The sequence below is a fragment of the Sphaerodactylus townsendi genome, linkage group LG01, assembly GCF_021028975.2.
Source record: "Sphaerodactylus townsendi isolate TG3544 linkage group LG01, MPM_Stown_v2.3, whole genome shotgun sequence".
Lineage (NCBI taxonomy): Eukaryota > Metazoa > Chordata > Lepidosauria > Squamata > Sphaerodactylidae > Sphaerodactylus > Sphaerodactylus townsendi.
This window is the reverse complement of record NC_059425.1, coordinates 48,675,034-48,702,730: the sequence shown is the minus strand read 5'-3', so window position 1 is coordinate 48,702,730 and position 27,697 is coordinate 48,675,034. Positions and strand designations below refer to the sequence as shown.

The following is a 27,697-nucleotide window of genomic DNA, read 5'->3' as shown; positions in this document are numbered from 1 at the left end:
CCTCCTGGACTGCAAGCTCTATTCTGAGATTAGAAGATCCTTGGATAAATCACTTCAGCTATTCAAATCCTTGGATACATCACTTCAGCTATTTAAATCATTTTGTTGCCAATGAAAGCGTAATTATTAAATTTTTGTGGGAAAATAAAAGGCCCACCATTTCTTATGATGTAGCGAAATTCTGCTTTATAGCCTCAAAGAAAAAGGAGCACTTTGTTGTATAACGGTCAGGTTAATAGCTATGTATTTGATGATGTATGATGTTCTGTAACATGTGATGTTTTATGTTGGGATGATGTTGCATGTATCTTTCTTTTTTATACTGTGTACATTTATATTTGCGTGTTTTTGTCTTTTTTAAAAAATGCTGGCCAAAGATCATAACAAAGAAAAGTGAGCCAGTTGATTCCAGCTGTGAAAGCCTTCAACAATACAATTCCAACAATGTCATAACCAAACAATTACTTTACAGGGTTTACCGTTCTGTTTTCTTGTAGTTTTAAAGACCATATTTGTACTGATTTGCTTTTGTTTTCTTAAAGAAAAAACTTTGAATGCTATTGCAGCAGTTTGTTCCGTGTTGATACGGGAAAGTGTCACAAAGAACAAATAAAAGAGTTTGTAATCAAAGGAAACACAATCTGCTATAAACTCTGCATTTCCAAACATATTTTGTAGGAAGCAAGTTGATAGAACCAGATGAAACTTCTGAGTAGTCTTGGAACAGATATGTTAGAAAAACTGTGGTAAACCACTCTGAAACCATGGAACAGAGTGGGATATAATTCAAATATTTAAATAGTGGGTCTGGTATATTTGGCAGGCAATTTATTGTGTATCTGTTTCTGATTCCCATTGGCCTAATGTAAAACCAACCTTCTTTTTCAAGAATGTCCATGTACTACCAGGATTAATCTCTCTTGTGATATAAATGCAAAATTTGGTGTCCGTTGACATGTAGCTAAATATGTTACCTGTCTGTATTAAAATGCATTGTGTGCTTAGGTGGTGTCAGATGTTGCCTGTCTCCTAAGAAGATGATCTGGAGCATAATAACTGAGCATGTGCTTTATGTACAGGCTCAGTCTCTGACACCCCCTCCCCACCAAAAGGACGTCTGGTAGCAATAGTAGTAGCAGGAAAGCCATCTTAGAATAGAGGCTGTGACCCTCAGCTGAAGGGACCACTGGTCTAGCTCCATATAATGAAGCTTCACATGGAAGCTCCATCTACTGTGACTGATCTGTAGTGGCTGTATTTCCTGCATCTAATTGTGTGGCAGCAACTGAGTGGTGAACAGGGATGCGTTGCATCTATTTAATTATGGCACATCATCTAACTAAAACAGGCCCTTCTAACTTATCTGTGATAAAATAGATTTGTCCTTCAAAATTATTGTCTGTTTCTCAAGATTATTTGTTCCCCTTTTGCATACATAGGAGCAGTTCTGAAAGGAGGAAGGAGAAGTCAAGAGATGCTGCAAGATGCAGAAGAAGCAAAGAGACTGAAGTATTCTATGAGCTGGCGCATGAACTCCCTTTGCCACACAATATTAGTTCACACCTGGACAAAGCATCTATAATGCGCCTTGCAATCAGTTTCTTGCGGACACACAAGCTGCTGTCTTCAGGTAAGCTGTAAAAGCAAAAATTGGTGAATTATCCAATGGATACAGTAAAAGGTTCAGAAGCCCAGATCCTTCATCCAGCCTGAAAGAGTATCACATTTTGGAAGCAAACCACTTGGTTCCAAGGATCTTCCCATTGTTAGATATCTCAACCAGTTTCTTCCACATGAGCTGAGACACAGCCAAAGGAATTTTTAACTCCCTGCACTCCAAGATGATACTTGTGGCAAAGACCTCACTGCTAACTCTTACAAATAGTTAATTAATTAATTAATTATATTTTAGACCGCCCTCCCCAGAAGGCTCAGGGCAGTGTACAGCATTATTAAATATAATACAATAAAACCCATAAAACAATAAATTAAGTTCCACAGTTAAAACACCCAGTATGGCAACTTTACCCTCTGAACCCCAACTCCACGCACGGGAGGCCTAGATGACATGAGGGTCTGATGGTTATCCCGGCTGGCCAAAAGCCTGGCGGAACAGGTCCGTTTTGCTGGCCCTGCAGAAACTTTGAAGGTCTCCTTAGGGAGCCTGTTCCACCAGGTAGGGGCCAGGACTATAAAAGCCCTGGCCCTTGTAGAGGCCAGCCGGATCTTTTTTGGGCCAGGGATTTCCAGCAGGCGCTCCTCCGAGGAACGGAGCGCCCTAGTGGGACAGTACAGGGAGATGCGGTCCCTCAGATATGTAGGCCCAGTGCCGCTAATGGCCTTAAAGGTCAAGACCAATACTTTGAAGATGGCCTGGAACTCGATGGGCAGCCCGTGTAGATGATATAGGACCGGAGTAATCCAATCCCGGCACGATGTTCCCATCAATAATCTGGCTGCCGCATTAATCTTTTTCCCTCCCTATGTTGTGTTCTGTCAAAGCCACTCCTGAAATGTTTAAAGAGAGGATTCAGCCAAAGCATCTAATTTTGTTCACATAATGGGAAGAGGTGAAAAAGCCCTTTTCCTTTGCCTTGGCTCAGGCATGAGTTGGGAGTTGATGCCAACATTGACAATTCAGCCCTTTCTCAGTTTAAAATATAGCTCCATATTAAAAATGAATTGCCAGCCATGGCTTCAGTAGAAGCACTATTTTCCTAAGCAGAGAAGGTTAAAGGGAAAGTGGGCAATTAAGTATATACTAGCAGTAAAGCCCACTGTATGAACAAATACAATGGGCTGTAGAAAAGTGTTGGTGGGTTACTGGCATCCACCGAGGGGCCAACCCCTCCTACATTTCCTCTGCCCTTGGCACCACGTCACCAGCTCCCTCCTCATCCTTATCTTCTTCCCAGATGCCTGTATCACCATGCAACAGTTGTGGCCACCAACAGTCACAACCCTCCCACAGGGAGCGGCTGATGCCTGCCCCTGCTCCTCCTCAGACAGCTGCAGACAATACAGTGACTTTAAATATTCAGCAATAGGGCAAAAGGGCAAGTGTGCAAGAGAGTGAGTCACCACCAGATTCTGCTGTTTTATTTGTGTTGTTTTTTACCTGTTCTGTGTAAGCCCCTCCTCCAAGCTCTGTATGTGTGGCGACTGGCTGGAAGTGAGTCGTCACCACCACAGCTAGCCTTTTTATAATAGGATTATAGAACACTATCAGTTATCTGTTTCAGAACCTTGCATTATGATAATGTGTATGCATTTCAACATTGTAAACATCCACTGTGGTGCACAAAATCATGATGTAATATTAACTTTGCTATTGTGGGACTTGGATTCAAATCTCTATTTTGCCATTAGTGACCTTTGAAAAGTCTCCTGTCCCAGTTGCAACCTACAAGGTTATATGAAGCTAGATAATCCTGTGTACAGCATTCTGAATGCCTTTGAGGAAAGGGCAGGGTTATAAAAGGGATAAGTAAATAAATGTATTGCCAAACAACAAAATAAAGGCCAAAAACCTGGTACTGCTTCACAAAGGTACATCTAAAAATAATCTGGATAATTTTAATTAAAACCAATTAAAAGATTTCAAGCTTGAAGAGTTAGCCCTAATTAAAATTCCAAAGTTTGTAAATCATACAAGATTTCCATGCTGAAACAAGCAAATCCCAGTTTGACAGGGCAAACATGATTGCACAACTACATTGAGAAGGCAGCTGGGTAGTCCAAAGGCCATGCTTAAACTGGATTATGCATAGACAATCTGCCTTTCTGACAATATGGGCCTCACTGCTGGTCATGACTAGTCTGTAAGCCCTGCTGGTTAATATATTCTGGGAGGAGGATGAGGGGAGAGTTGTGAAGGGAAAAAATCTGGGGTAGGTCCACTATAGGAAGAATTCTGCTTGTCATGCTGCTTTATGTACTCTTGCAAACGGGCTACCGCTTCATCCTGCCTCTGCATGATTTGCACATTTCTATACACAGCAAAAGACATTGTGTGCAGTGTCATGGTGCAATATGGCCCCGGCACTGCTGACCCATAAAATCTAGTCTACTAGATGCACTTCCTTGATAAAAGAAAGGAAATAGAGATTCTGGTTTAGAACAGGCCACCTACACTGCTCAGCATAGAGGAGCCGAATGGAACTTGATAAGATAGTTTGATTATGCATGCAAGCCTTATGTTAAAGTATTTAATTACAGGTTTTTATCAGGTAATTGCTGTGGGTAGGTAGTGTGCTGTAAGTGCAGCCACTTCTTCCTTTCCTCTCTTCTTTTTAGTGTCTATGAGCAATGGAAAGCTAGACTGAGTATGGATCTGTAATTCAGGGATATCCCACCATCCACATCTCCTATAGCTAGTGGGTTTTTGGTTTTATACCAGTAGTTGTTGCTCAGCCAGAAGTGACAAAATCTCCATAAGTTGCTTAACACGTATATTAATTTGTTTACAAAATGAGCAGATCTTAAATTGCCTCTGCAAAATTATAACACTTTTGGCAGATAAGCTGTTGAAACCATAGCAACAAGCTCTCTAATTGCAATGAGCTGATTCTCCTAGATGCCAGAAAGAATGCTGCACACACACTGTTTCCCTTGGAGACTATCAAGTCTCTATTAGGTTTGGGCCACCATTTTTCTAAGAAACTCTTAGGTGTGTCCATATTGCTCCTTCATTGTGATGTCTGTCTTATATATTTTTTTAAAAAAACACTAAACCAGAAATGTTGGGAAGTAGCATCTGGAAGAGAGCCAGAAATGTTTGTGTATCTTTGTGCAACAAATTATAACAATCCCTAAGGCACACTGTTACTGCTCTTTGAATCTGCTGTGATTCAGTGAGGCTTTCCACACCCTTCTGTAGCATTCTGATGCTGACTCATCCCCAAGCTGTGCATGCATGGCTCTGCACTTGCATCTGCTGGGAGCAGTTTGTGCACCATGGAAGGTGCTAACAGTTAAGACATGGGAGGTCCTTGACTGCAGTTCAGTGTTCCTGGCAAGTCACAATTGAAATGCAACCGCATGTCACACTTGTAGGCAGTTTTTGAGAAAGGGAGCTGTGTTGTAGTAGGCCCTGTGGGACATGCTCCATTCTTTGTGGGTGCATGATTGTGCTTCTGGTTATCTGCTGATCTCTCTGGAAGCAACAAATGTCATCTCAGGCCCTGTTTTGTTAGCTGGTGTTAGGCATATGCCCACCTAAAACTTGAAGCTTCGCTACACAGGAAGCAAGAAGGCACCTGGTTTAAGGTTGCTAGTAAGAAAAAGAACTAATCCATGCAGCTTTGTTAATCTCATTTAAATGGGGCTACTTATTCCTAGCTAGCCAGTGTGTCACCCTCCCATGCTTGGTATCTTTAGCATACTAACTAAGCATGTGATGCTTGCTTGCCCTTGGAGCAGCCAGTTTAAATGAGACACAGGGCAAGCACAAAGTCACACCGCTGTATTCTTTCTTTCTTTTTCACATTGCCAGCATCTCATTTAAACCTTGCTTTGGTGAAAATGCTGAGGTGGCAGGTTGGGCTACACAACTCCAGGCTGGCGGATGCCATTTTTTTAAAAAATGTCCCATCAAGAAGAATATCCGTCAGCCCTTTCCTGCACATCAAGGAGAAAGGTTATAGCCAAGACTGCTCCTTGCTGTGTGTGTTCTCTAGATTAGAAAAAGGAATTAGAAATGGAAATGGAAGCAGTATATAAAATAAATAAATACTTATTCATGTGGGTCATTCTGGCTTGCAGGTACAGCAGATGACCCTCAAGGATAGGGCCACATCTCTCTCGTAGAAGTATATAGCCACTGCCACTCATGATCTGAGGCAATCCACCATTTCCCCCCTTCCAGGAAGAATTAGTGATGTGAATTAGTAAACTATTAACCCCTTTGCCATTTGGAAAGAATGCCACTTGTGCATAGTTAAAATGGGATCAGTAGACAGATGTTAAATCATTTTGAATAAAAGGATTTTCATCATCCTTTAGGCTAAGAGTTTAAGCTGGGAGGAAATTAAACAGTTTGGACTGCAACAATAACAAAATCAGGCTTGCATTATTTCCTTTTCTTTCGAGAGCATCCTCTCACAAAGTTTATCTTTTCCTAAGCTTGAACCGTCTGCGGTGATTTTTTCCAGCACAGGCAACGTTCATTATTTGGACAGCACTGCCATTCTAGCACATTTGAGTCTGCCAAGGGGTTTCCCCAACTGTGAGTAGATCTCAGACTAGAGGTTATTATACTAGAGAAGTAAAAAAAAACTTTTAGAAAAGGCTCAGAAAAAAAAGTTGATGCACAGATGTTTAATTCACTCATTTTAACATTCAACTCCTGGCCCTAGATTTTAAATTCCTCTATACTATTTTTAGGGAGTCTACATCCCATGTGTTCATATTCCACAAAAGTCACCTAAAGGTCTGGATTAGGTCTTTTGTGTCATTCTGCAATCGGAAAGGTTGGTCCCATGCCTTCGAGTTCAAAAGAGTGCAACATACCACACTTTGCTTTATTATGGTTCCTTCTTTACTTAGTAACCCATTTCCCTTTGATTTTCACAGTAGGCAGCTATGGGTGAGAATTCTGGGAAGGAAGCCTTCAACATGTTGGTCTGGTGGACTGACTGAGATTATTATCACAGGAAGCTAACTGAAACAATAGCTGCAGAATATTGTTTCCATTTTGTTCATAGCAGACTTGAAGGTTTGCTACCCCCCCCCCCCCGCCCTTCTGCTTGCAGGGCTTATACACATTAATAGTGAAATAACAGCTAGAAATTAAAAGTGTAGCCTTTTTCAACATATATATGTGCAATTGTGGAAAAAGGTTCATCTGCTCAATTTCTCTTTGCAGGGTATTGACGATTGGGGGCGGGTAGTAATTCTAGCAGCTTGTTAAATGAATGAACAGTCTATTGAATATTGAATTAAAATAGCCTCTGACACTCTGAGGCGGATTCCACATGGGCCAAAAACAGCGGTGTGAAAATGGTATAATAGGGTTTACACCATTTTCACACCACTGTTTTTGGCCCATGTGGAATCCGCCTGAATCAGCTGGATGAAAGGAAATGCATCTTCTCCCCATTGTTGTCTGGAACATCTGACTATCAAGCTCCATGGGAAGATGCATATGTCAAATGTAGCAGCACATGAATCTTCCTTTGAGTGTGTACACATGTATGGATCTGTTTTCAGCTGAGTCCAGATCATATTGTGTACTCTGGCAGCAGCTCTCTAAGGTCTCTGGAAGAGAAACAGGGCCAGTTCTCTACTCAAGCAGCCACTTAGAGCAGAACAATGAGAAGGGCACCAACACAATGTAGGGTTTAGTACTCCAGCCTCCAGTAAATGTGGTAATGGGGACTGCCTTCTGGACTTGTACTACATCCAAACAGGTGCTCAGCCACTAGTGTATCTTGACTGGGTTGACAAAATACCTTAAACCTGCCATGCAGAGTAAGGTTTTTCCCAGTTCTTGGTATCCACAATAGGTTAAATGGAGCTGCGAAGCATGTTGTTTCCCTTCACTCTCCCTGTGCAGGGACAGGGAAAGTTGCAGTTTCAGAGGTTTCAGAAACTGTGGAGATTCGCTGATCTGGGGCATGGTGAGTTCAGGAGAGGGGAAAACTTGTAATTGACTGAGAATCAAACCAAAGGGAATGAATGCTCAGTGAAAAGGAAACCACAAGTGCATAAATGGCTTGGATTTCCCAGATCCTAGTCTGATACTTTAACCACCATGCCATGGTGCCTTCCATTGGTCTAGCCAAAATGGAAAGATGCATCTAGGACTGACATACCTGCAACTTCTCTTCCTGCTTTGCTATTGTCTGAGAAAAAAGTGTGAACAAATCCTTGATTCTCATAATTATTCAAATGACACTGCTTGGATTTAAGGAACTGGAATACAGCTGAGTTTCTGATAGACTCCAAAATCTAGATGCTACCTTGCCCATTTGTGAAATGGGGCAGGCTTTAGAAAGTTTTGTCCAACAAAATGTCATAACTTCATGTAAAATTCTGAAGCAGTGAAATAGGTACTGTTGTTTGGTAAGCCTCATTACTTCCCCCATGAGCAAGGCCTAGAGTGTACCCACCCTTTGAGCTCAAGCTTAGCAAACAAAAGCTATTTTGATTATTTTCCTGGAGTCCATTCTTAGGAAACATAATGCATGAGAGGCTTTTTTTAGTTTAGTCCCCTTCCCCCACCTTTTCTTTCTTTTTTCCCTTACATTTTCTTAAGCAGGTGGAGGAAACTAGTGCAGAGTTATTTCTGGGGAATGGATGGTAAAAGTAATGGGAAGGAATAGGGAAGCAGACAGGAAGTTCTTTCATAAAAGGGGGGCAACATGGGATCTGCCCTAAACTTGTGTCCAGGGAGATAATCAGCGGCACCAGAAAGCCAGTGAGGAATGGTGAGCACAAGGGGAATAACATTTCTCTATGGTTTTAAAGAATATCATTGCAGGAAAAAATGGGCCTATTGGTAATGTGCATATGCATGCTACAAGATCTTATAAAATATAAAGATCAATTTGTGTGCTCTAAAAAGAGCAACCTGTTCTTGTTTGCCTCTCAGGAGTATTTTTTTTTAATTTAAACTCTGCCTTAGTGCTAGTCCAGGTTGACGTGCACTTATGGTTGCAGTCCTATGCATGTTCACTTGGAAAGAAGCCCTGAAACTCATTCGAAGGAAACATGTGTAGGAGCTTGAAAGAAGGGGGTGTCAGATGGTTTCCAAAGGGCTATCTGTGGCTGGCATCTTCAGAGGATCTGATCCTCTGAAGATGCCAGCCACAGATGCAGGCAAAACGTCAGGAGAGAATGCTGCTAGAACACGGCCATACAGCCCGGAAACCACACAGCACCCCAGTGATTCCGGCCGTGAAAGCCTTCGACAATACATGTGTAGGATTGATCTGAACTTGAACTAACGTATTCATATGTAGAAGATTCTGTTCAAGTCTCCGCCTTCAAGGAACCATTTTTAGTTTGTTTTATTTAAAAATGTTTTATCCTTTCTCTTCTTATTACTTTTTTTGTCCTTTGGTTTCTGTTGGTCTCAGTGAGAAACGTATTTCTGGCTGTCACCTTTCTCTGCATCAAACTGGGATGAAAGATTTGAGTTTGCATAACATCTTCAAGAATCATCACTGCCAGATTTCAACCAGATGTGTGGAAGAGTGCTCCAGTTGATAAGAAATTAAAATTTTCATTTGTTAAGGCCAATGTTTGGCCACCCAGGAAAGCATATGAATGCAAACAGAATATAATAGGGGGAAGTATATCATTGTATATTATACTAAAATGGATAGTACATAGAAGGAAACTCTTCTTAAATAGCATCAAAGCATGTGGGCAGTGAGAGCTGAACCCTTCTCCCTCCTGAACCGTACCTCACCCAGCTAAGCATTGTTCTGCTACACAGGCTCAAATAATAAGTTTGAGACAGGCTGAGAGAAAATGCTGAGGGAAATGGAGGAACACACTGGTGAACCATGTAAGGAAGAAGGGTTTTGCTCCCCACATCTGGCCACTTTCTGCTTTGTTAACAGTAGACCCATCACAACAAACTCAACTTTCTCCAGTGTCTCACACAAGGGCTGTTTACTTCCCATGCTTCCTGATCCTTTCTGACTTGGGATTGGACCTGGGATCTTCTGCATGCAAAACAAATTGTTTTACCCCCTGGGTTGCCAGTCCCTTGGTGGGAGCATGGGATTTCGAGCTCCCATTTCCCACTGCCTTTTGGCATGGAGATGGCAGAAAAAATGTAAAGGCCATAAGCTAGTGGTGTGAGGTCACTGCTGGGAAAACCCAGAAGTGTTGCCGTGTCTCTCTAGGAATCATTTCCAGTGATTCCTAGAGAAACATGGTGTCACTTCCAGATTTTCCTCAAAAGTGAGAACACTCTGTTGCTGATGCCCATCCCCCCCATCAGTCTTCTACTGTCTACCAGTGAGCCATGTTCATACACCTGATGTCATGGTAGATGCTGCTTATCCCTGTCCATTACATATTTATTGAGTTATACTCCTTTTTCCTCCTATCTGACCTTCTTATCTTCAAGTATGTTTCTGGAAGTATAATTTCTCTAGATAATAATTAAACTATAGGCAGGAAGGCAGGCATCTTCCAGATCCCATTTTTCTCATGGTCACCAACTATCATTCATTTTTCAATACTTATAAAAATGATGTTAAAGAATAAGAGTTTTAATTCACATTTTGGTTATTTAATAATCCTATCCTAGATCTACTTCATGGCAGTCTTTTCAGACCTCACTGGAATTAATTATGTATGTCAGGATTTATAATTCATATACCTTTACCACCACTCACTGAGTAGCAGAATGCAAAGCATCTTGCTGAACAAATTAAAATGTGCCCGAATTAAGACTGATGCTTCTCTGTGTGTGGTTTTGGAGTCCTGGGTTATACTCCTACCTGAATTGCAAGCTCTTGCAAAGAGAGCTCTCAGCTGCATTCCAAGAAGTTAGAGTAAAGGAAGTCAGCCAGCATCTGTGGAAACATGTTCTAGCCCTTTGGAACTGTGCACATCCTGACAGTGGGAATCAATCAAAGCTTGTTTACAAGGGTTATTTTTAGCATAAGAGAAATATGTCTTTAAATATTATACCAGGCATTTGCTGAAAAGGGACAATTTCACATTAGTCATTGACTATTTGTATTTTTTTTACTGGGTATGCATAATTGATAAGGTAGAATATGCCTTACATATTACCAAAAACCTGTTCAAAAGAGTTTTAGGAAACAACATACCTTGTAAAGGACTATTTCAGCCTGGTGTTTCATCCAAGCAGCTGAGAGTGGCATCATACATTATCTGACAGAGTGACTGGTCCAAGTGTACCCTGAATGCTTTGTGGCAAGCTGTGCATTTAAAGTCAGGTCTCCTCAGTACTAGCTTAATGCTATCAGCTGTAACTGCACTGATTCCACGCAGAGCTAACATAACACTCTAACATAGCACTCTAATGGCGCACAACCAATTTGCCTCTTAAGGAGATGTTTTGGGGAGCTTCCCTCCATACAAGTACCCTATCCCATTGGCAGTTTTCAGTTATGTGTCTGCATGTGCTCCTAACAGTGCATCTCATACTGCTTAGTCACATTTCTCAACACTTTATACTACTAAAATGATGCTAAATATTTTAGTAGAAGGCCCAGGTATGCATAAGGGAGTTGGACTTCACTGCTTTCTGGACAACATTACTCTTTCCATGTGCCACTGGGGTAATATGAGGACCTCCCATTTACGCATTTTGCTTAGTTTCTCCACATGCTGATGCTGGTGTGGAGGAGAACCATAGTGTGGGTTCTTCCCTTGTGGCCCCAGACTTCTCATATTAACCAGCAGTTTGGGAAGGAATCTTGCTTCTGAGGTTTCAGCACCTCAGAGTAATCCTGTCTAGCAAGTACCCTGAAATGGAATTGCTATTGCTGCATTTTTATCAGTATTGAACTTTTGCTCTCATCTGTAATATTAGACTGAATAATAACTAATGTGGTGCTGCCCTTTAGTTAGTGCAAAATATAGCCACTTTTTTTATAGTCTGGGTGACCCACTGTTAACGTATTATATCTCTTCTGAAACAACTCCACTGGTTGGCTGTTTCTGGATTCAGTTGCTTTGAAAGCCCCATGCGACCCAGAGTTCACATATCAGTGTTTTAGTGTTCTGCATTTTAATTAATGTATGCAACATTGATGCACACTATGGTAACTTCAAAGTTAGATTACTGCAACTTATTCTATATAGAACTGCCCTTAAAAACAACTTGCAAACTTAAATCAGTGCAGGATATGATAGTTCAATTATTATCTGGAGCTGGCCACTTTTGCATATATCACTGCCTACTTAAAATTTTACGCATTGATGACTGCATTGTTCCCACGTTCCCACATTCTTGAAGGACCATCTTTCAAAGTATGAGCACATGCAACAACTCCAGTCACCCAGTGACAACTCTGTATGACTTCTCATGCAGGCAAGCAAGGTCATGCAGGGGGAAGGGAGCAGTGCTCCCTGTTTTGTGGAACAGCCTTCATGGCATTCTGGAGGGCATTTGAGGATGGATAGTTTCTGTATAATGTTTCTGTTTGTCTTTGGTTTTACCTTTGTTCACATCTCCTTTGGTTGTATCGTCATGACATTTGAGGTTTTCATTCTTGATAGGATGCTGTTTTCAGTCTGAATTTTACCAGTATTTTTTGCACACCCCTAATTATAACTACTTCTTTGTACCACTGAATCTCAGCAGCAAACAAGAGACCTTAATTAAGAAAATCTTTCATTTCTAATATGTCTTTGTCTAAAGAGGAACGTGTATATAACACTGGTTACAAAATGTAATTAGAAAATGATTTGGGTACTGCTTGGGGAAACAATAATCCCTGCAAGAACCCAGCCACAATAAAAGCTGTGTAAGCATGTGAGCGGTTTCCTTTCTTTGCTTGCGGTAACTGAAGTTCAAATGACATTGAAATTCACATTCTATTCCCTCACTTTTCCTGCTTTTCACACTGTTTTCCTTCCTGCTCTCCTATGTCTGAAGAGACATTTATAATTATATCTCTGGCTTTTGAGTGGTTTATATCCTCCCACAGAAGTGCATGTAGTACTTCTATGTATGACTCCCACTGAAAATGCTTGCATATTGCCAGTGCTGTTTTTATGAATACTTGTATGTGTGAGATCATAAGAACTATCCTGCAGGATTAAATCAAAGTTTCATTTTATCCAGTATGCTCGCTCTAACAGCGGGCAGAAAAATACCCCTAGGCGGGGCATGATGGGGATGCACCATCCTAGACCCTGCTTATTCCCAATATCTGTATATCACTCGCGGAATATGAAGAGATTTAAAAAATCTACTGTAAATAACAGTTACTGATTGATTGCACCCATTTATTTAGTCACACCTTTTTTTAAAAGTAAGTATGTTTTTTGATGCTGTATTACGTTTCTGTAGCACTGAACTGGTTGTTATTAGCAATATTTCTTTTCAGCAGGTGTTGCTGAATTTCTAGCCATCAGATCTGTCCCCAATAACTGGTAGTCCTTACATATACTCTCTGATTAAAAGCCTTCCTAAGTCTGTCTGAGAAAGTAAATATAATCTGTTGAAATTACAGGTAAAGCATTTTGGTCTGTCACCGTGCCAGGGAGTATGTGGGTGACAATTTCTTGTATTTGACCAGCACTGTTTTCTGACTAAAAATTTAATTGAGGATCCAAAGAGGGGTGGGAACTGAAGTGGTAGAAAGGTTACAGCACACAGTGTTCTGTGGTATTTTGTCTTTTGGGCCACTAACTTACCCTCAATGTAGTAGAGAAAGCATGTACATGGATTCTTTTAAGCTTCTTTTGTTGCTGGTATTCAAAACTGCAATGGCAGCCAGTTGTGGCCTATGCAGCAGTATGCATACCTCATTTGCTTCCATTGCCGTACCTGATTGTGCCTCTAGAAGCCTTTGCAAAGATGCCTCTGCTCCCCACTATTTTTCATATTTCTCCTGATAGTGATAATCAGTACATGGACTCAGAGGCCTCTGGGTGGTTGCAGCTGGGATTAGGAATTCACAGCACCTCCTGGGATGATTGCTGAGAACTGTGGAAGCAGAATTGTGGTTGTGGCATCTGGCATCAATGCAACAACATAACGTTTGGCATGGTAGTACTTCTGATTCTGACCCTGTCAAATCTGAGACAACCAGATTTCCCCCTATTTATTGCAGTATATAGTGTCTTTCCTCTACAATACTATGGCAGTGTGTGTGAATTCCCCTCTTATACCTTCATGACTGTCTTGTAGTATAAGCCATGCTGAGAGTGTGTGCCTGGCCCAAGGCTACCCAGAAAAAGACAGTGTGATTAAATTATTAAAATGTATACTGGAATCCCAAGTTTAAGTCTTCATTTTGTCATGGAAGCTCACTAGGTGATCTTGGCCAATCACTCCCTTTTGCATCTGCCTAACCTGGCTCATAGGTAAAATGTTATTTTGAAGATAAAATGTGTACTGTTCTGAGCTTTTTGGAGAAAAGGTGGGATTAAAATGTACTAGATAAAACTATTCTTAAACCCCAATTTTCTCCCCAATGGAGCCTCAGTGCAGCTTATATCCTTCTCTTCTCCCCTGTTTTATCCCCATAAAGTAGATTAGCCTAAGGAATGTATGATTGGCCCAAGATCATCTAGAAAGATTCCATGACAACACAGGGTTTCAGACCTGGATCTCTCAACTCCTAGTTTGAAACGCTAACCACTACAGAACACTATTAAATCAGTTTCACAAATAAAGAGATTTGAACCTGAGCCTCCCTGTTCTAATTTCCTCATTCTCCTTTATGGCTCTTCTTTTTACCCTGGTTTAAAGCAATTGCACAACTCACACTGATCCTGCACTTTCATACACATTTGCCATGTGTACCAGGGACCAGTCGCGTAGCTGCAACAGGGCGGGGGGGCACCACGCCACGGGTGCATGCCATTGGGGTCATGTGAGGGCGGAAAATCACCCCACACCCTTCCCCCTTGCCCCGTCCCAACAGGCAGCCCGGAGAAGCCTGCTGGTGCAGCAGGAGTGAAAACCACAAAGGCCCCCTTGCCACCCACCCACCCTGGGAAGCCTCTTCAAGGAATTGGGGATTGCAAGGTCTCCTGGGAATTATAGTTCCCACCAGTCTGTTTTTTCAGCTCGCTGCTCTTTGCAGCTAGCTGAACTAAGGTAAGTGGGGGTGCCGTGGGGGGGGGGGATGCCACGGGAGGCACGGGTGCCATTTTACCCTAGGCACTGTTTTCCCCTCCTACGCTGCTGCCAGGGACTAGCATTCATCAGTCAGAAGCACTGAGCACAGTCATCAGGCAGAGGCTTAACTGGAGCCAAGCAGAGGGAGACTAACAGGTCCTGGGTTGAAAACACTCAATTTCTTCCAGGGTTGACTTGTTTGCTGTGTGTTAATCACAGGGCTGCTATATGAAGCAGCAAGCCCCTCTTGAAGTCTTCTGTTGAGTTCTTCTTATTCTATTCTGTCAGTTTATAGTAAAAAAAAATGCTTATGTCTTGATATCCCATTGTGGGTTTTCCCACTATTGCCGGGGCTGTGGGAATGATGAAACACGCATGGCAGATTGACGTCAGGGTGTATTGTATTCATAACCAATGCTTTTTTTATTGTGACTTGTAATTCTTTCCTTAGTTCAGGCTAAATATTATAAGGACCCCTGTTCTCCCTCACTGCACTGAGTCATCTCATGTTGTGATATGCTAGCTAGATTGTTTCCTTCCAAAAGTGATTCAGCTATGACAAAAAAGTTTTGATGTGTGTGATTTAAAAAGAAATAATTGTGCACTACCTGTGTATCTATTTGCTGTTATATTAAGAGCTGACTCATTTACAGTGGTATGGACGAAAAGAGATTTCTTCTCAATAATGATTAAAATAACTGCATCCATAATGTAGAGAACTATGTGAAACTGTGCCCATCAGGGCTTGCTTATGTGTGCCTTTTCAATTAGTAGCTCCCTTTTGCTGTACACCGATTTGATTTGGAACCTTGGAGGAATTTCCAGTGCAATTCGTGATACTACAGTGGGGGGGGGGTGGGGGTTGTGGAGTCAGACAGTTCAAGACAAAGCAACGTCTTGGTGGATGCATGTATTACTTTAAGAGTGCAATCCTAAAAACAGTTGCCTGGGAGCAAGCCCCGTAAGATTTGAAGAGGTAAGGTGGGATAGAAATGTTGTAAACAAACATAAAATAGTGCTGACCTTTAGGCAAGATCAGTTTGGGTTGCACCCAAAATCATATTTTCTTTTCCAAGGAAGTGGAGAAAGAATGAGGCTGTGTACTACTGAAAATTGTTATAATGATGTACTTTTGTTCTTCTTTGAATACAGTAATTACCAAATGTAGAATAAAAAGTTTGTTGCTTTTCATTTAACCGTTCGCTGAACACGGTTTATTTACTAATCTTTAAAAATATGATCATGAAACAATTTTGTCAAATCACAATTCTTTTTAAGTGCATTATTTATTGCACATGTACTTCAAGCCCAATATGTAGATGTATTTGCAACCAAGGTTGTGCATGCATTCATATCCCCAGGCAAGGTATTCAGTGCTATTGCTGATCAATTGACTTGGTTCTTCTCGCAAACACTGATTAGTTTGATTACTGATTTTTCTGACAGAGATTCTCTTTCACGGATTTCCATATCTGAGCTCAGGCCAGGAAATGTGCATAGAGCATCATTGCATGCATGTACTTTATTCAGTGGAAGGTGTGGCCAGGTCCTGGCTCTGCATTTGTGTGAGTTCAGCAAGAGTACTGTAATGACAACTTGTATTCTTGTGGGAAAGTGTGATCAACAAAGCAAACCACAGCAAAAATCAATCTGGTGTGAATTTGGGAAGCACCAGATCTGATTTTGCTCTGCTTTTCTCTCCCCCCACCCCCCATTGTTTTTCAGTCTGCACTGATGCCGAGAATGAAATTGAGACAGATCAGCAAATGGACAACTTGTACCTGAAGGCTTTGGAGGGATTCGTTACTGTGATCACACAGGATGGAGATATGATCTTTTTGTCAGAGAATATCAGCAAATACATGGGTCTCACACAGGTAGAAGCATTTTCTCATGTAGTAATCTGAATTATATAACTTTTGCTTCTCTCTTCCGTTTTTTTATGTTGTTGATTTGCAGAAATTAAAAGAAGCTTCCTGTCAACCTCAGGATCCCAGAAGTGAGGCATGTTGTGATTATTCCAAGCTGTATCCCAGTGAAGCGGATGGTGCTGTTATTGGATTAGATATGCTATAAGACTGGCACTGTCAAAGCCAGCAGTGCAACACACTGTCATGCACCTTGAGTGCTAAATGTGCTTCATCATCCTTTTGTGCAAATGGCTCTTCAAGAATGAATACTGCTTCCATAATTTGGAGCTCTTCCCTGGTTGTAGACTTCTGCCTGAGACTCAAGCCAGTTTATCTTGCAACTCATTTATCGACCCATTGTCTACTGTGTGGACCAATTAATAAGAACTAGTCCAGTGACTTGTAGAGCTGTATTCAGCCCTTAATTCAAACCTCCTGTTTTCCCTCACTAGCTTCGAACTTCACACAGAGCAGTAGTCAAGCATATAGCAGGCTAAATATGTGGCTGGTGGATTGCTTTTTTGGTTTGTTAGATTGTTGTTTGTAGAGACCTAGTTAATAAGAGAGTTCTTGGTAGTCTCTCATCCAAATTCTAATCATGGCTAACTTTGCTCAGCTTCCAAGATCTGACAAGATCAGGCTAGCCAGGGCAGGATCTGCATTTATTTTGAGGGGAGGGGCACAAAAGTACCAAATGACACCTCCCTATATCATATTCACCCCCATATTATAAACTGACATAATCCAACTGTTCTTTAAATAATAGAGAAAGTTATGTTAAGCTCCATGAACTGTTAATGAATAATTACATTTTTACATCATTTCATTTATCTATAATGTTTGAATATTCCCTTAACCCCCTCTGCAAATATAAAAAACCAACCCAAGGAGAAGGTTTTTCAGCCTAGCCTTTTCCTGGAAATTTTAAAAAATATAGCACACTTAATTTTAACATGGGAAATACCAAACACACCCCTCACTTATTCACAGCCAGATAAAGTACTGCCCTAGAAAAGCTTCACCTGGGCCCCTTCCGCACACGCAAAATAATGTGTTTTCAAACCACTTTCACAACTGTTTGCAAGTGGATTTTGCTATTCCGCACAGCTTCAAAGAGCACTGAAAGCAGTTTGAAAGTGCATTATTCTGCATGTGCGGAATGAACCCTGGTTAATTACGCTGGTTGAAGCTAAAATGACTAGGATGTAAAATCAGGCTGCTTGGAGAAGTTCAGTCCTATCAGATGAGGGGGCCAGGTTTACTCGTGACTTTTAGCAAAGCCAAGCATAACACAGCTCCTAGTTTTAAAGTAGTGTGGGAGGGGGTGCAAGAGAAGAGCGCATCCTCTTTCCCTTTACCCCACTTGACCCAGGCTGCTTCAGGGCTTGCAGCACAACAGCAGAGCACAAGGCAGAGCAGCAGGAAAGAGGGGCACATCAGACATTCTAAATTGTTGGCAATCACCAGTCCCCCACAACTTTTCTGGCCCTGTGAGTGTTTAGAAGGCTTCCTAAGCCCTGCCCAGAAGTCTTGTTCCTAAAGCCTACCACTGCCACTGTCAATGTGCAGTCCTTGAAATGGCGGGGTTGGAAGACAAGGAATTGGAGGTCCTACAGGTGCCTCAGAGGGGAAGGAGGTGCCTCAACCAGGGGAAGGAGAATGGTTAGCGAGACTAGGAAAGGTTACCTGGGAATCTTTCTTCTATTGCACAGAAGTTGACTTTTTTAGATATCTCTTCAAGAGCATTTAGCTCTCCCTGCTCTTCACTTGCCATAGTCTTGCCTGACTAACAGCTACAGCTTCTGCCTTTCCAAGGGCTGCAACTTGCCTCTGAGGCCTGAGGTATCCCTCTCCCTTCCCAGCCTAATTAGGGAAACAGTTTTGTAATGTTGCAGTATTAAATTGTATTTCTAAATCCCCCTTTTGTCTATATTACTATCAAACAGGTGGAATTGACTGGACACAGCATTTTTGACTTCACCCATCCATGTGATCATGAAGAAATTCGAGAAAACCTAAGTCTGAAAAATGGTAATTTTTTTTTAATGTAGAGGAGATAAGGAACCTATCATAACATGGATACTGTCTGCTCTCTATTGTATGTTAGTGTCTGTTCAATTGTTACATGAGCCAAGTACTGTACATCTAGGGAAGTTTTTCCCCTCTCCTTCTCCTGTGCATTTTGTCACACAGAGACAATGACAAATATACCAGAAAATGGATACCAGTTTTCTAGCAGGATCTACCTTAGGGTCAGGGAGATTATGACCAAATAAATGTGGGACCACCTTTGTCTAGTGAAGTAAAACTGAGAGTGTAAATGTTTTCATGAGCTAAACAAGAGTAAGAGGAATTGAGTTTTGAGCAGAATGTAGCATTTTCAAATAAAAATATTATCTTTTCCATATTATTTTTAGGTCCAGGATTTGGGAAAAAAAGTAAAGAGATCTCCATGGAACGTGACTTTTTTATGAGAATGAAATGCACTGTCACCAACAGAGGTAGAACCGTCAATCTCAAATCTGCCACGTGGAAGGTAACTGGGTTTGCCTATGTTAATTGACAGGTTTGACCTGTTTGCCATAGAAGAATTCCTACATAATACAAATAAACTCTTTACATTTCAGGTTTTGCACTGCACCGGACAAATCAAGGTCTATAATACATGCCCACCTCATGCCTTGTGTGGCTATAAGGAGCCTCTCTTGTCCTGCCTCATATTAATGTGTGAGCCTATTCAGCACCCATCCAACACTGATATCCCACTGGACAGTAAGACATTCCTAAGTCGTCATAGCATGGACATGAAGTTCACCTACTGTGATGACAGGTAATTGGTCATTGTGTAACCTCAGAAGCATGATGAAAATGTTCTCTATCTACTTTCTCCACCCCATCTTTAATTTTATAATGCTCTCTCGTGTCCCCACTGCTATTGTCTTTTCTCTAAAGTAGGAAGCCACAGACCATTCAGCCTAAGTGCTTCGATGCATTAATCATCTTGCTTGTCCTCCTCTGTCTGTTTTCCAGCTCTGCAATATTTGTTTGAGGTATAGTAGCAACAGCTTGTTGACAGCAATGGACTCAGAAGATGTCTATGTAAATGCATGTTATTCATGAAAGGAAACTGCTGCCTTTGTTGAGTTCTTGGTCCGGGCCACATAGTGCAGCTAGTGGGGTGCATTTGGTATGGTGGGTCACAAGATGTACAAGCCCAACTAGTGGCCTAAAGATTTTACGATCTTTTTGGTAAGAAGTAACCATCTGGGATATCAAAGAATCTCTGTCAGTTCCACGCAATGTAACCCACCCTCCAGAATGCACACCAGCAACTCTGTACAGTGCTTGACAATCACCACACTTTTTGCAGCTCTTCCAGAAGACAAGAATTTGGAAATGGAATGATTCAAGTTCAGGGGATCTTTGCAATCTAAAAACTTTTATAATGCCCCTCTTCCAATAGCAACACCCAGACAAACAAATGTAAGGATGTGAGATGGTGAACCAGTCTGAGCCAAGAAGAGCGGCATATAAATTGATTAAATAAATAAATAATAACTTCATGATGTCATCCTTTCATGCTTAAACATGGAATGGTTATGAAATAGTTAGAAATAGTCACATTCCATATTCCTTTTCCAAGCCCAAGTCCTATGAACCTCCAAAAAGGGCTCATGTCTCAGGTTATTGTATCTCACTGGGGTGTGGTGAAAATAAAACACAGTCACCCATGTATGCTGTCCTAAGCATCAGGGAGAAGGAGAAGGTCAGGAAGGTGAAAAACAAAATAAGATAAAATAATCCTTACCTTAACTGATATATTCTGAGCTGAACAACCTTAAATTCAATAAGATTTGCTTCTTGCATTAGGGCTGCACAACATGAACTTATTCAAAGTATGTTTTCTTGGACATTTTCCCTGATGTTAAGTAGAACTTTCTTATAAGTAGGCATACAAAAGTTTGCAACAGTTTTTGTTTGTTTTTTTAAGAAAGAGAGAACAACTAAGACTAAACAACTTCAGTAGGTGTAATGTGGAGCAAGTCAAAGTCGAAAGGGTTTTGAGGGAAAGGATGTATGCGAGTCAAATGGAGGAGAAAGGATATGGAGGAGCATTAAGGAAAGAGGGAATAGAGAGATTAAGAAATAGAAACAAGAAGGGGAACATGAAAGCGAAAAGCAGTGATTGTCATGTATCATGGTTCAAGTATCTGCAGTTGAAAACTTTTTCGGCAAAACAACTTACCGCTGATATATGCTCAAGGCAAATGTGTGAATTAAAAAACATAATTTTTCAGTGTCTTAAACATTTTCTTTCAAAGATGTACAATCTGATTAATAATATTCTACTGCTACAAGTAATCTTACTCATAAGTGGGCTCAGAGCCTATGCTACGAAATTGAAGATGATATCTGTATGTTTGCTTTGTCTAGAGGCTTTTCATATTCTGTTTGTTTGAACTTCAAAGAAAACATCTTTAAATGATTGTATCAGTTTCATCTCACACCAGAATTGATTTATAATTTATAATTCATGTGCTGCCAATTGCTGGTGTTGTCAAGCCATGTTGGTAGACGTCTTGCGCTGTTAGGCTGAAGTTGTCAATTTCCTAAACTGTAGATTAAACAGGAATATTCCAGACACCTGAAACTCTACTTCTTAATTATGTAACTTCATCTACGGCCATCACACAATTCATATTGTTAAATTCAGTTACAACGGTGAGGTTAAATTTTGCATGATGTTATAAATTGAAAGAGTTTTCAAGTATGTAGGCCTGACTGGATAAACTGGATGACAGGTTAGACCCACTTTTACCATTTTAGTGAATGGTAAGAACTTTGTGTCATTGCAGTACAATTGGGTGAGAGTCGTGAATCGTATTTGGGTAAAATATATTAATATTGGTGATATTTGTTTTGTAAAGTAACAAAGTTTTAAAATGTTTTAAATAATAAATACATGATATGGATAAAAATACAACTACTGGGGAAATAAAGAAAATGAAAGCTAAACTGAGTAAGCAAAAACATAGAGATGGAGATTCTGGTTTAATGAAGATAGGGCAATGAATCAGAGTAGATGATTCTGCCAGAGTGTGATGAAGAGGATTCTGGGGACAAACAAATGTAGGGAACCAGGTCCTTATAGGAAGAGAAAGCTGGGCCCTGTGAGTATTTCCTAAGTTACTTCAGGGTGGGGTGGACTAGTATTTGTGTGTTTAATGTAGTCAGCTGCCTGTATGTTGACAGGTAATTCACCAAATGTTGGAGCTAATCTTGTACATAGTGCTGGTGTGGGGTGGGGCGTACCTCATTTGCAGGTACCTCATTAAGCAGTCCGGCCTGTGTGACTGTCCCAAGTAAGAAGGTGCATGTTTCCTGGTTCCTACCAGGGGCCTCTAGTCCCAACATAAGTGCCCCAGTCTATTGGCTATTACCACCCACATGGAGACAGTCCTCATGTTTTGCCAGCCAGGCAGAGCAATTAAGCTAAAGAAAACAAAATTGTTTTATTACAGTGCTGGAGAACCAAGGTGGTATCCAGTCAATAAATAAAACTTGTGCAATGTGCATCTTTCATTATTTTGCTCACTACGAGATTGTGGAATTCAGGTTGCTGAGTTTTTTGTTTTCTTTTGCGTGCATGCGTGTGACTGGTAAGGATAGAGGCATTAGGATTCCTGTCTCCTCCCTCCTTTTCATGGCACCAAAACTAGTGCTGCAAATTTTTAAAAATCCACTTTCTGGATTAATAAAATGTCCCACTGAAAGCCGAAATAATCCTGCTCCTAAATGTCTGATATGAGAAGGATGGACGTGAGTAATAGCAGAAAGATTTAGACTGAGGTTATACAAGTGGCTTTAACTAGGCATTTAACTGAAGTGGGAATTGAAATCCGCTTTTAAAATGTGCTGTGCCAAGGTTGGGTAATCAGTAAAGGGCAAAGTTTTTTTTCCCTAGCTTCAAACTAGTGAGGACCAAACATATACTAAGCAGAGGGCACAACTCAGGGAAGAGAAGGAGCAGAAGACGGTGCTTCATCCTTTTGCTACCAGCTACCTTTCTATTGCGGCCCCAACATTTCTTTTCCCCAGCTAGTAATATGCTTGCTGGAACTGATAGAAAAATGGTTACAGTGAGGAGATTGGACAGGAAAATCAGGAGTCAAGTTCCCCTCTTACTACTTTCCCATTCCAAATTGCATTCCACCCCCCATCCACACACCCCAACCAATTGCTATTTAACTTTGGCAGAGACCCAGGTACCCAGATCTAGATTTCTGAGTTGGTTCTGAAATGCTGAAGAGCACTTGTTGCCCGATTTGCTGCTTAGCATGGGAAGATCTATCTATATCTGATTGTTCAGTCCTACCAGAAAGTGGTCAGGAGGGGAAAAAAGGACAACAGTCAAAAGGAACTGTAGTTAATGGTGAAATCTATTAATAGAGGAGGACCCAGAGATGTTTGACATTCGGATGTCTAAAGCAAGAGGCTGTTTAAGAGAGAATGGCTCGCTCCAATCCACAGTACAGGGTGTGCCGTGCTTCAGTCTGTTACCTCCTGCTGCTGTCTCTTCTTTCCTTTCAATTCCTTCTTCAGGATGCTGTGCCCAATGCTGTCGGGATAGTTCCTCCCTACCCACCACTCTCTGACTGCTTGCTAGTACTGCCCAGGATTCTTGCCTTCTGCCCAGCCCAGCTGTCACCTGCTCCACAAGGACCAGAAAAAATCCCACAGGAAAAATATGCACAGGAAAAAAGCCACTGTCATGAATTCTCACAGGAAAATGTGCACTAGGAAAAATCCCTCCATAGAGAGTTGCCCACATTTTAATTCATATTTGATGTCAATATTAAAATATAGTCTAAATATTAGAAATGTTTTAAACATAATAATATTAAAAAGAATAAAATAAGCAGCATAACATAAATAAAAGACTCTGTGACCATGACAAAGCACCACCTGACTCTAATAATTAAAACAACAATTATTTGATACTGAACATTTTTACTCATAATGGGAACAGAGAGAGCAGAGACAAATAAACTACATCAAACAAAAACTGATAACGAATTGCAACAATCACCATCCCACACATGAAGAGATATAATTCTTTATTGTAAATTAGCCAATTTCCTTAAGTAATTAAGTGCATCTTCCACCTACTCATATTGCTGCACATAGACGACGGCCCTGCCATGCAGTGCCTCATGTTCCCTCTTCTTCACCTTGAGGCCACCTAATATAGGCATCCATGTCCTTTTTTTGCAGTAAAATGTATAGACATGGCAGATATGAATTACCCACCTTGGCATGCCAGCTGGTAAAACATATTGGGCTCTTTGTCAAAGCTGCCATTTTTATTGCATAATCCTATAGCCAGGTGTTATAGCTGAAGGGAGATACCGGACATCCTAAAAGGATATCTGCTCATGGACCTAAAATATCAAACTTTATTATTTTTTATTATTATTTTTTAAGATGTGTACCCCACCCTTCCCCCAAGGGGCTCAGGGTGGCAATTTATTATAGTGCATATGTTTTAATTTATTTGAATGTATTATAGTGCATATATTTCTGTGTGGGTATTTCTCTACGTGAGCATTTTTCTGAGCGAGTAGTTTTCTCTGTGGGCATTTTTATGTGTGGGTAACTTTCCATGTGGGGATTTTTCCATGTGCACATTTTCCCCATGAGCATAACTTAACAGTAGGTTTTTTCTGTGTACTTTTTTCATGCAGGTTTTTTTCTCATGGAACCTTGCTCCAGTGTGGCATGGCCAGTACTGCTGTGATGGCCCCATGGGACAGCCCCCTTTCCCCTGGTGGCTCTGTGAATGGGAGCCAGGGTGGGGGTTGTGCGAGAATCACTCCATGAACTATTTATCTGTTTACAGCAGCTGACAGCCGTGGCCGTTCGCTCGGCTGCAAAACAAAAGAATCGCTCATTCAGTGATTCTCATTGAGCGATTCTCGTACAACCCGCTCCGAGGCCACTGGCGTGGGTTAGGGGCGGTTTAGAGTCGTTTGCAGGGCGGGAACAGTGTGAAGTTCCCGCCCAAAACAGTGTTTATACTGCCTCCAACCCAGATTGATCAGCCAATGCAGTGGGCCAAAATGTCAGCTGCCTGCTTTTGTTCATTCAGCGAACAGGAGATGTCTTCAACCTGGGCTGGGGAAAAAGATTACTAGTTTAGTGATTTTCGAAAAGCCTGGGTTGAGAGAAATAAAACATCTTGAACACATTTTGGGAGAGAGAGCTGTGTGGCCTTCTTCCTCAACATGCTTTTTATAACATCCTCAAGACATATTTCTGCTGTGTGGAAAATTACATAGTGTAAATCAGTGCAGTCAGTATGTGGATAAAATCTACTAAGCAATGTAATAGAATTAGAAATCATTGAAATTTGAAATGGAACTCTTGAATGAACAAAGCATAAGTATTAAACGTAACATGTTAAACCATTCAGACCATGGCATTACGTTAGAAGAAACACAGTGCCTTTTCCTGGGCCAATCTTTTATACGCTACAATAAAAAAAAGGCTTCTGCTGAAAACCACAAGCTATAATAACTCTCATGTGTCCTGATATAATTGCACTGTGCATTTCTCCAGTCACAGCAACAACAGTCAATTATGTGGTGTGGGGAAATGTACACAATAATTATATGGGGGACATATTCATTTTTCTATATGTTGAATGGGAAAACTTTTCTTCAAAGCTCCCATTTTTGGCAGCAGTCCCATGTTTTTCTACAACCAGAAAATCAAATCCAAACAGAGAGCTTCCTCCTGGATGTCCAGCCTCCCGCAGTGATGCAAACATCAGAATTACATACATAATTTCTGTTGTTTTTGCTGCATCCCTTATCTATTCTCAAAACATATGCCACTTGAAAGGGAGTTGAACAAAGTGTGTGATATGACACTGGCGGGCCACTTAGCTTCACATCTGGTGCTTAGAGCCACATGGACTTAGCTAATGCAATTTTCATGCCTGCCGTCTGTGTGCATTAAGGTTTTGGAAAACTATGATTCTGACAAAGAACGCTCCACAGGTTCGGAGACAAATAAGATGTGTCTCCATTAGGCCACTTATGCAGCATATTTCAAAACGTTGAAAGTGAACCTTTTTTCAGTACCTTCAGAGTTGGAGGAAAAATTGTATCATTCATTTTAAAATTAAAAAGGATCGTGCTTTAAATTGAAAGCTGAATAGTTCTGTTCAAAGATTAATTGATAAGCTAGTAAAGGCACATGAACAGTATATCCAGTTTTCAAAAGTAGCTTTTAAAAATGTTAATTTATTTCTAGATAATATTTCAATCTTGTATACATCAGGTCTAGAATTTCCTTATTTTTTGCATTCCACGTTCTTTAGAAGCATGAAAACAACTCTTTGGCGTTTAGAACCTGAATTTTGCAATGTACTGGTCAGATCTTAGTTTTCAGTGAAAGAAGCAGTGAGACATCACTTCCTCTGCACAAGAGGATTTAAAATCCAAGATTAAATCTGATCCAGCTGAACATGACCTTTTTACAGAGCACTTGCACTATGAGAAGTAATTGTACAGTATGAACTTTTAAGATGTTAACAGTGGGGTGAGGAAATTAGTCATTGGCTTTGAGATATTTAAGAAAGCAAAGTGCCCTGGATTAACATGGATGCTGGCACATAATGTTGTTTTTCAACTGCAGAGAGAAACAGACATCATTAGGCAAGTGGAAATTTTGTCTGGGATTTTCTTGCTGAAAAGCCTTAGGTTCCTTAATTTAAATCAGCGCATTTATCCTGCATTTAGCTTCCATTCACTCTAGCAGTTCATTGCAGGATTGCAGCTAACTCCATCATCGGAAATGCCATAACCACAGTTGGAGAGGTTGACATAACTTTTTAACATGCACCTTTAGGAATGTGTTGGCTATTGCTTCCGAAGCCTTGCATACTCATGGCTTGACTTCCTAAAACAAGACCAGACTGAAGTCATATATGCATTGTCAAAGCTTGGGGAAAACCCTAACCCTAGGAAAGCTTGGTGGCTGGCCAGGCGGAAAAGTTTCATTGCTTCAGAAACTTGAGAAAAACATGTTTAAAACTTGGTTTCCATTGCACACATGTGCACCTTGACAGAGGCCCCTTCCACACGGGCCAATAAACACGGGTGCAGGATGCTAAAAACTGTTTTGGGGGGAACTTCACATAGATCCATGTTATTTCCCCCAAACTGAGTTTTTTGAAAATTTCATAACTAGCAAGTCTTTCCAAAATTCTGGGTTGCAGCTACTTGTGAGCAAATGGCCAGGCAGGAGGTGCTTTATTCGCCTCCTTTGTCCTTTTTAAAAAAATTGTGGCATACAGGTGCAGATGATCGTATCGTGTGACGTCAGCAAGGCTTTGGGGGTTCATTTGTGCACGCCTGTGTAGCTACACATGGATGGGAAGTAATTTTAAAAAATAGACACATCTCCATGCAAAGACGCAACAGCAACCCATTTTTTCCCCATGGGCTTCAATTGCTACTCGCACAGACACATGTGAATGCGAAAACAGGAAAATGAGTTCCTTTATCCCAACTGCAACCCATTATACATTTGCTGTGTGGAAGGGACCTGAGGGGTGCATGTGTGTTCATCTGAAGTGACTGTGTTGCATATGCAGTGGTGGAAATGAAATGGAGTATTTGGTAGAATAGAGGAGGAGTCACATGAATGATTATTTCTCAGGACCATTGTATTATTCAATATGTGTATTTTGTTCATACCATTTATATGCTCCATCTTCAGAGATCTTGTCAAGGCAGTTCCCAGGAACTTCAGTTCTTAAAATGTTTACCCATAAGAATCAAAATATGCTGCATTTGCCACAAATCATTTCACCATTCATATGCATTCCAATAAATTCTGATATTGTGGCACTAAGGAATTAGTCACACAATGGAAAATACAACCTGTAAATAGCCTGTTGACTATTCACAGGGGGTTTGAAAATGTCCCC

The 27,697-nt window shown here is 40.9% G+C and overlaps 1 protein-coding gene across 2 annotated transcripts in view; it reads left to right on the top strand.

Moving 5' to 3' along the window:
* EPAS1 (endothelial PAS domain protein 1) overlaps positions 1 to 27,697 on the top strand; it is a 134,228-nt gene that overhangs the window by 74,414 nt on the left and 32,117 nt on the right. For both annotated transcript variants that reach the window (XM_048482720.1, XM_048482713.1), the window contains exons 2-6: positions 1,440 to 1,630; positions 16,514 to 16,665; positions 18,645 to 18,729; positions 19,116 to 19,234; positions 19,326 to 19,528. In XM_048482720.1, the coding sequence (XP_048338677.1) occupies positions 1,440 to 1,630; positions 16,514 to 16,665; positions 18,645 to 18,729; positions 19,116 to 19,234; positions 19,326 to 19,528 (750 nt within the window). The remainder of the gene's footprint in view (positions 1 to 1,439; positions 1,631 to 16,513; positions 16,666 to 18,644; positions 18,730 to 19,115; positions 19,235 to 19,325; positions 19,529 to 27,697) is intronic.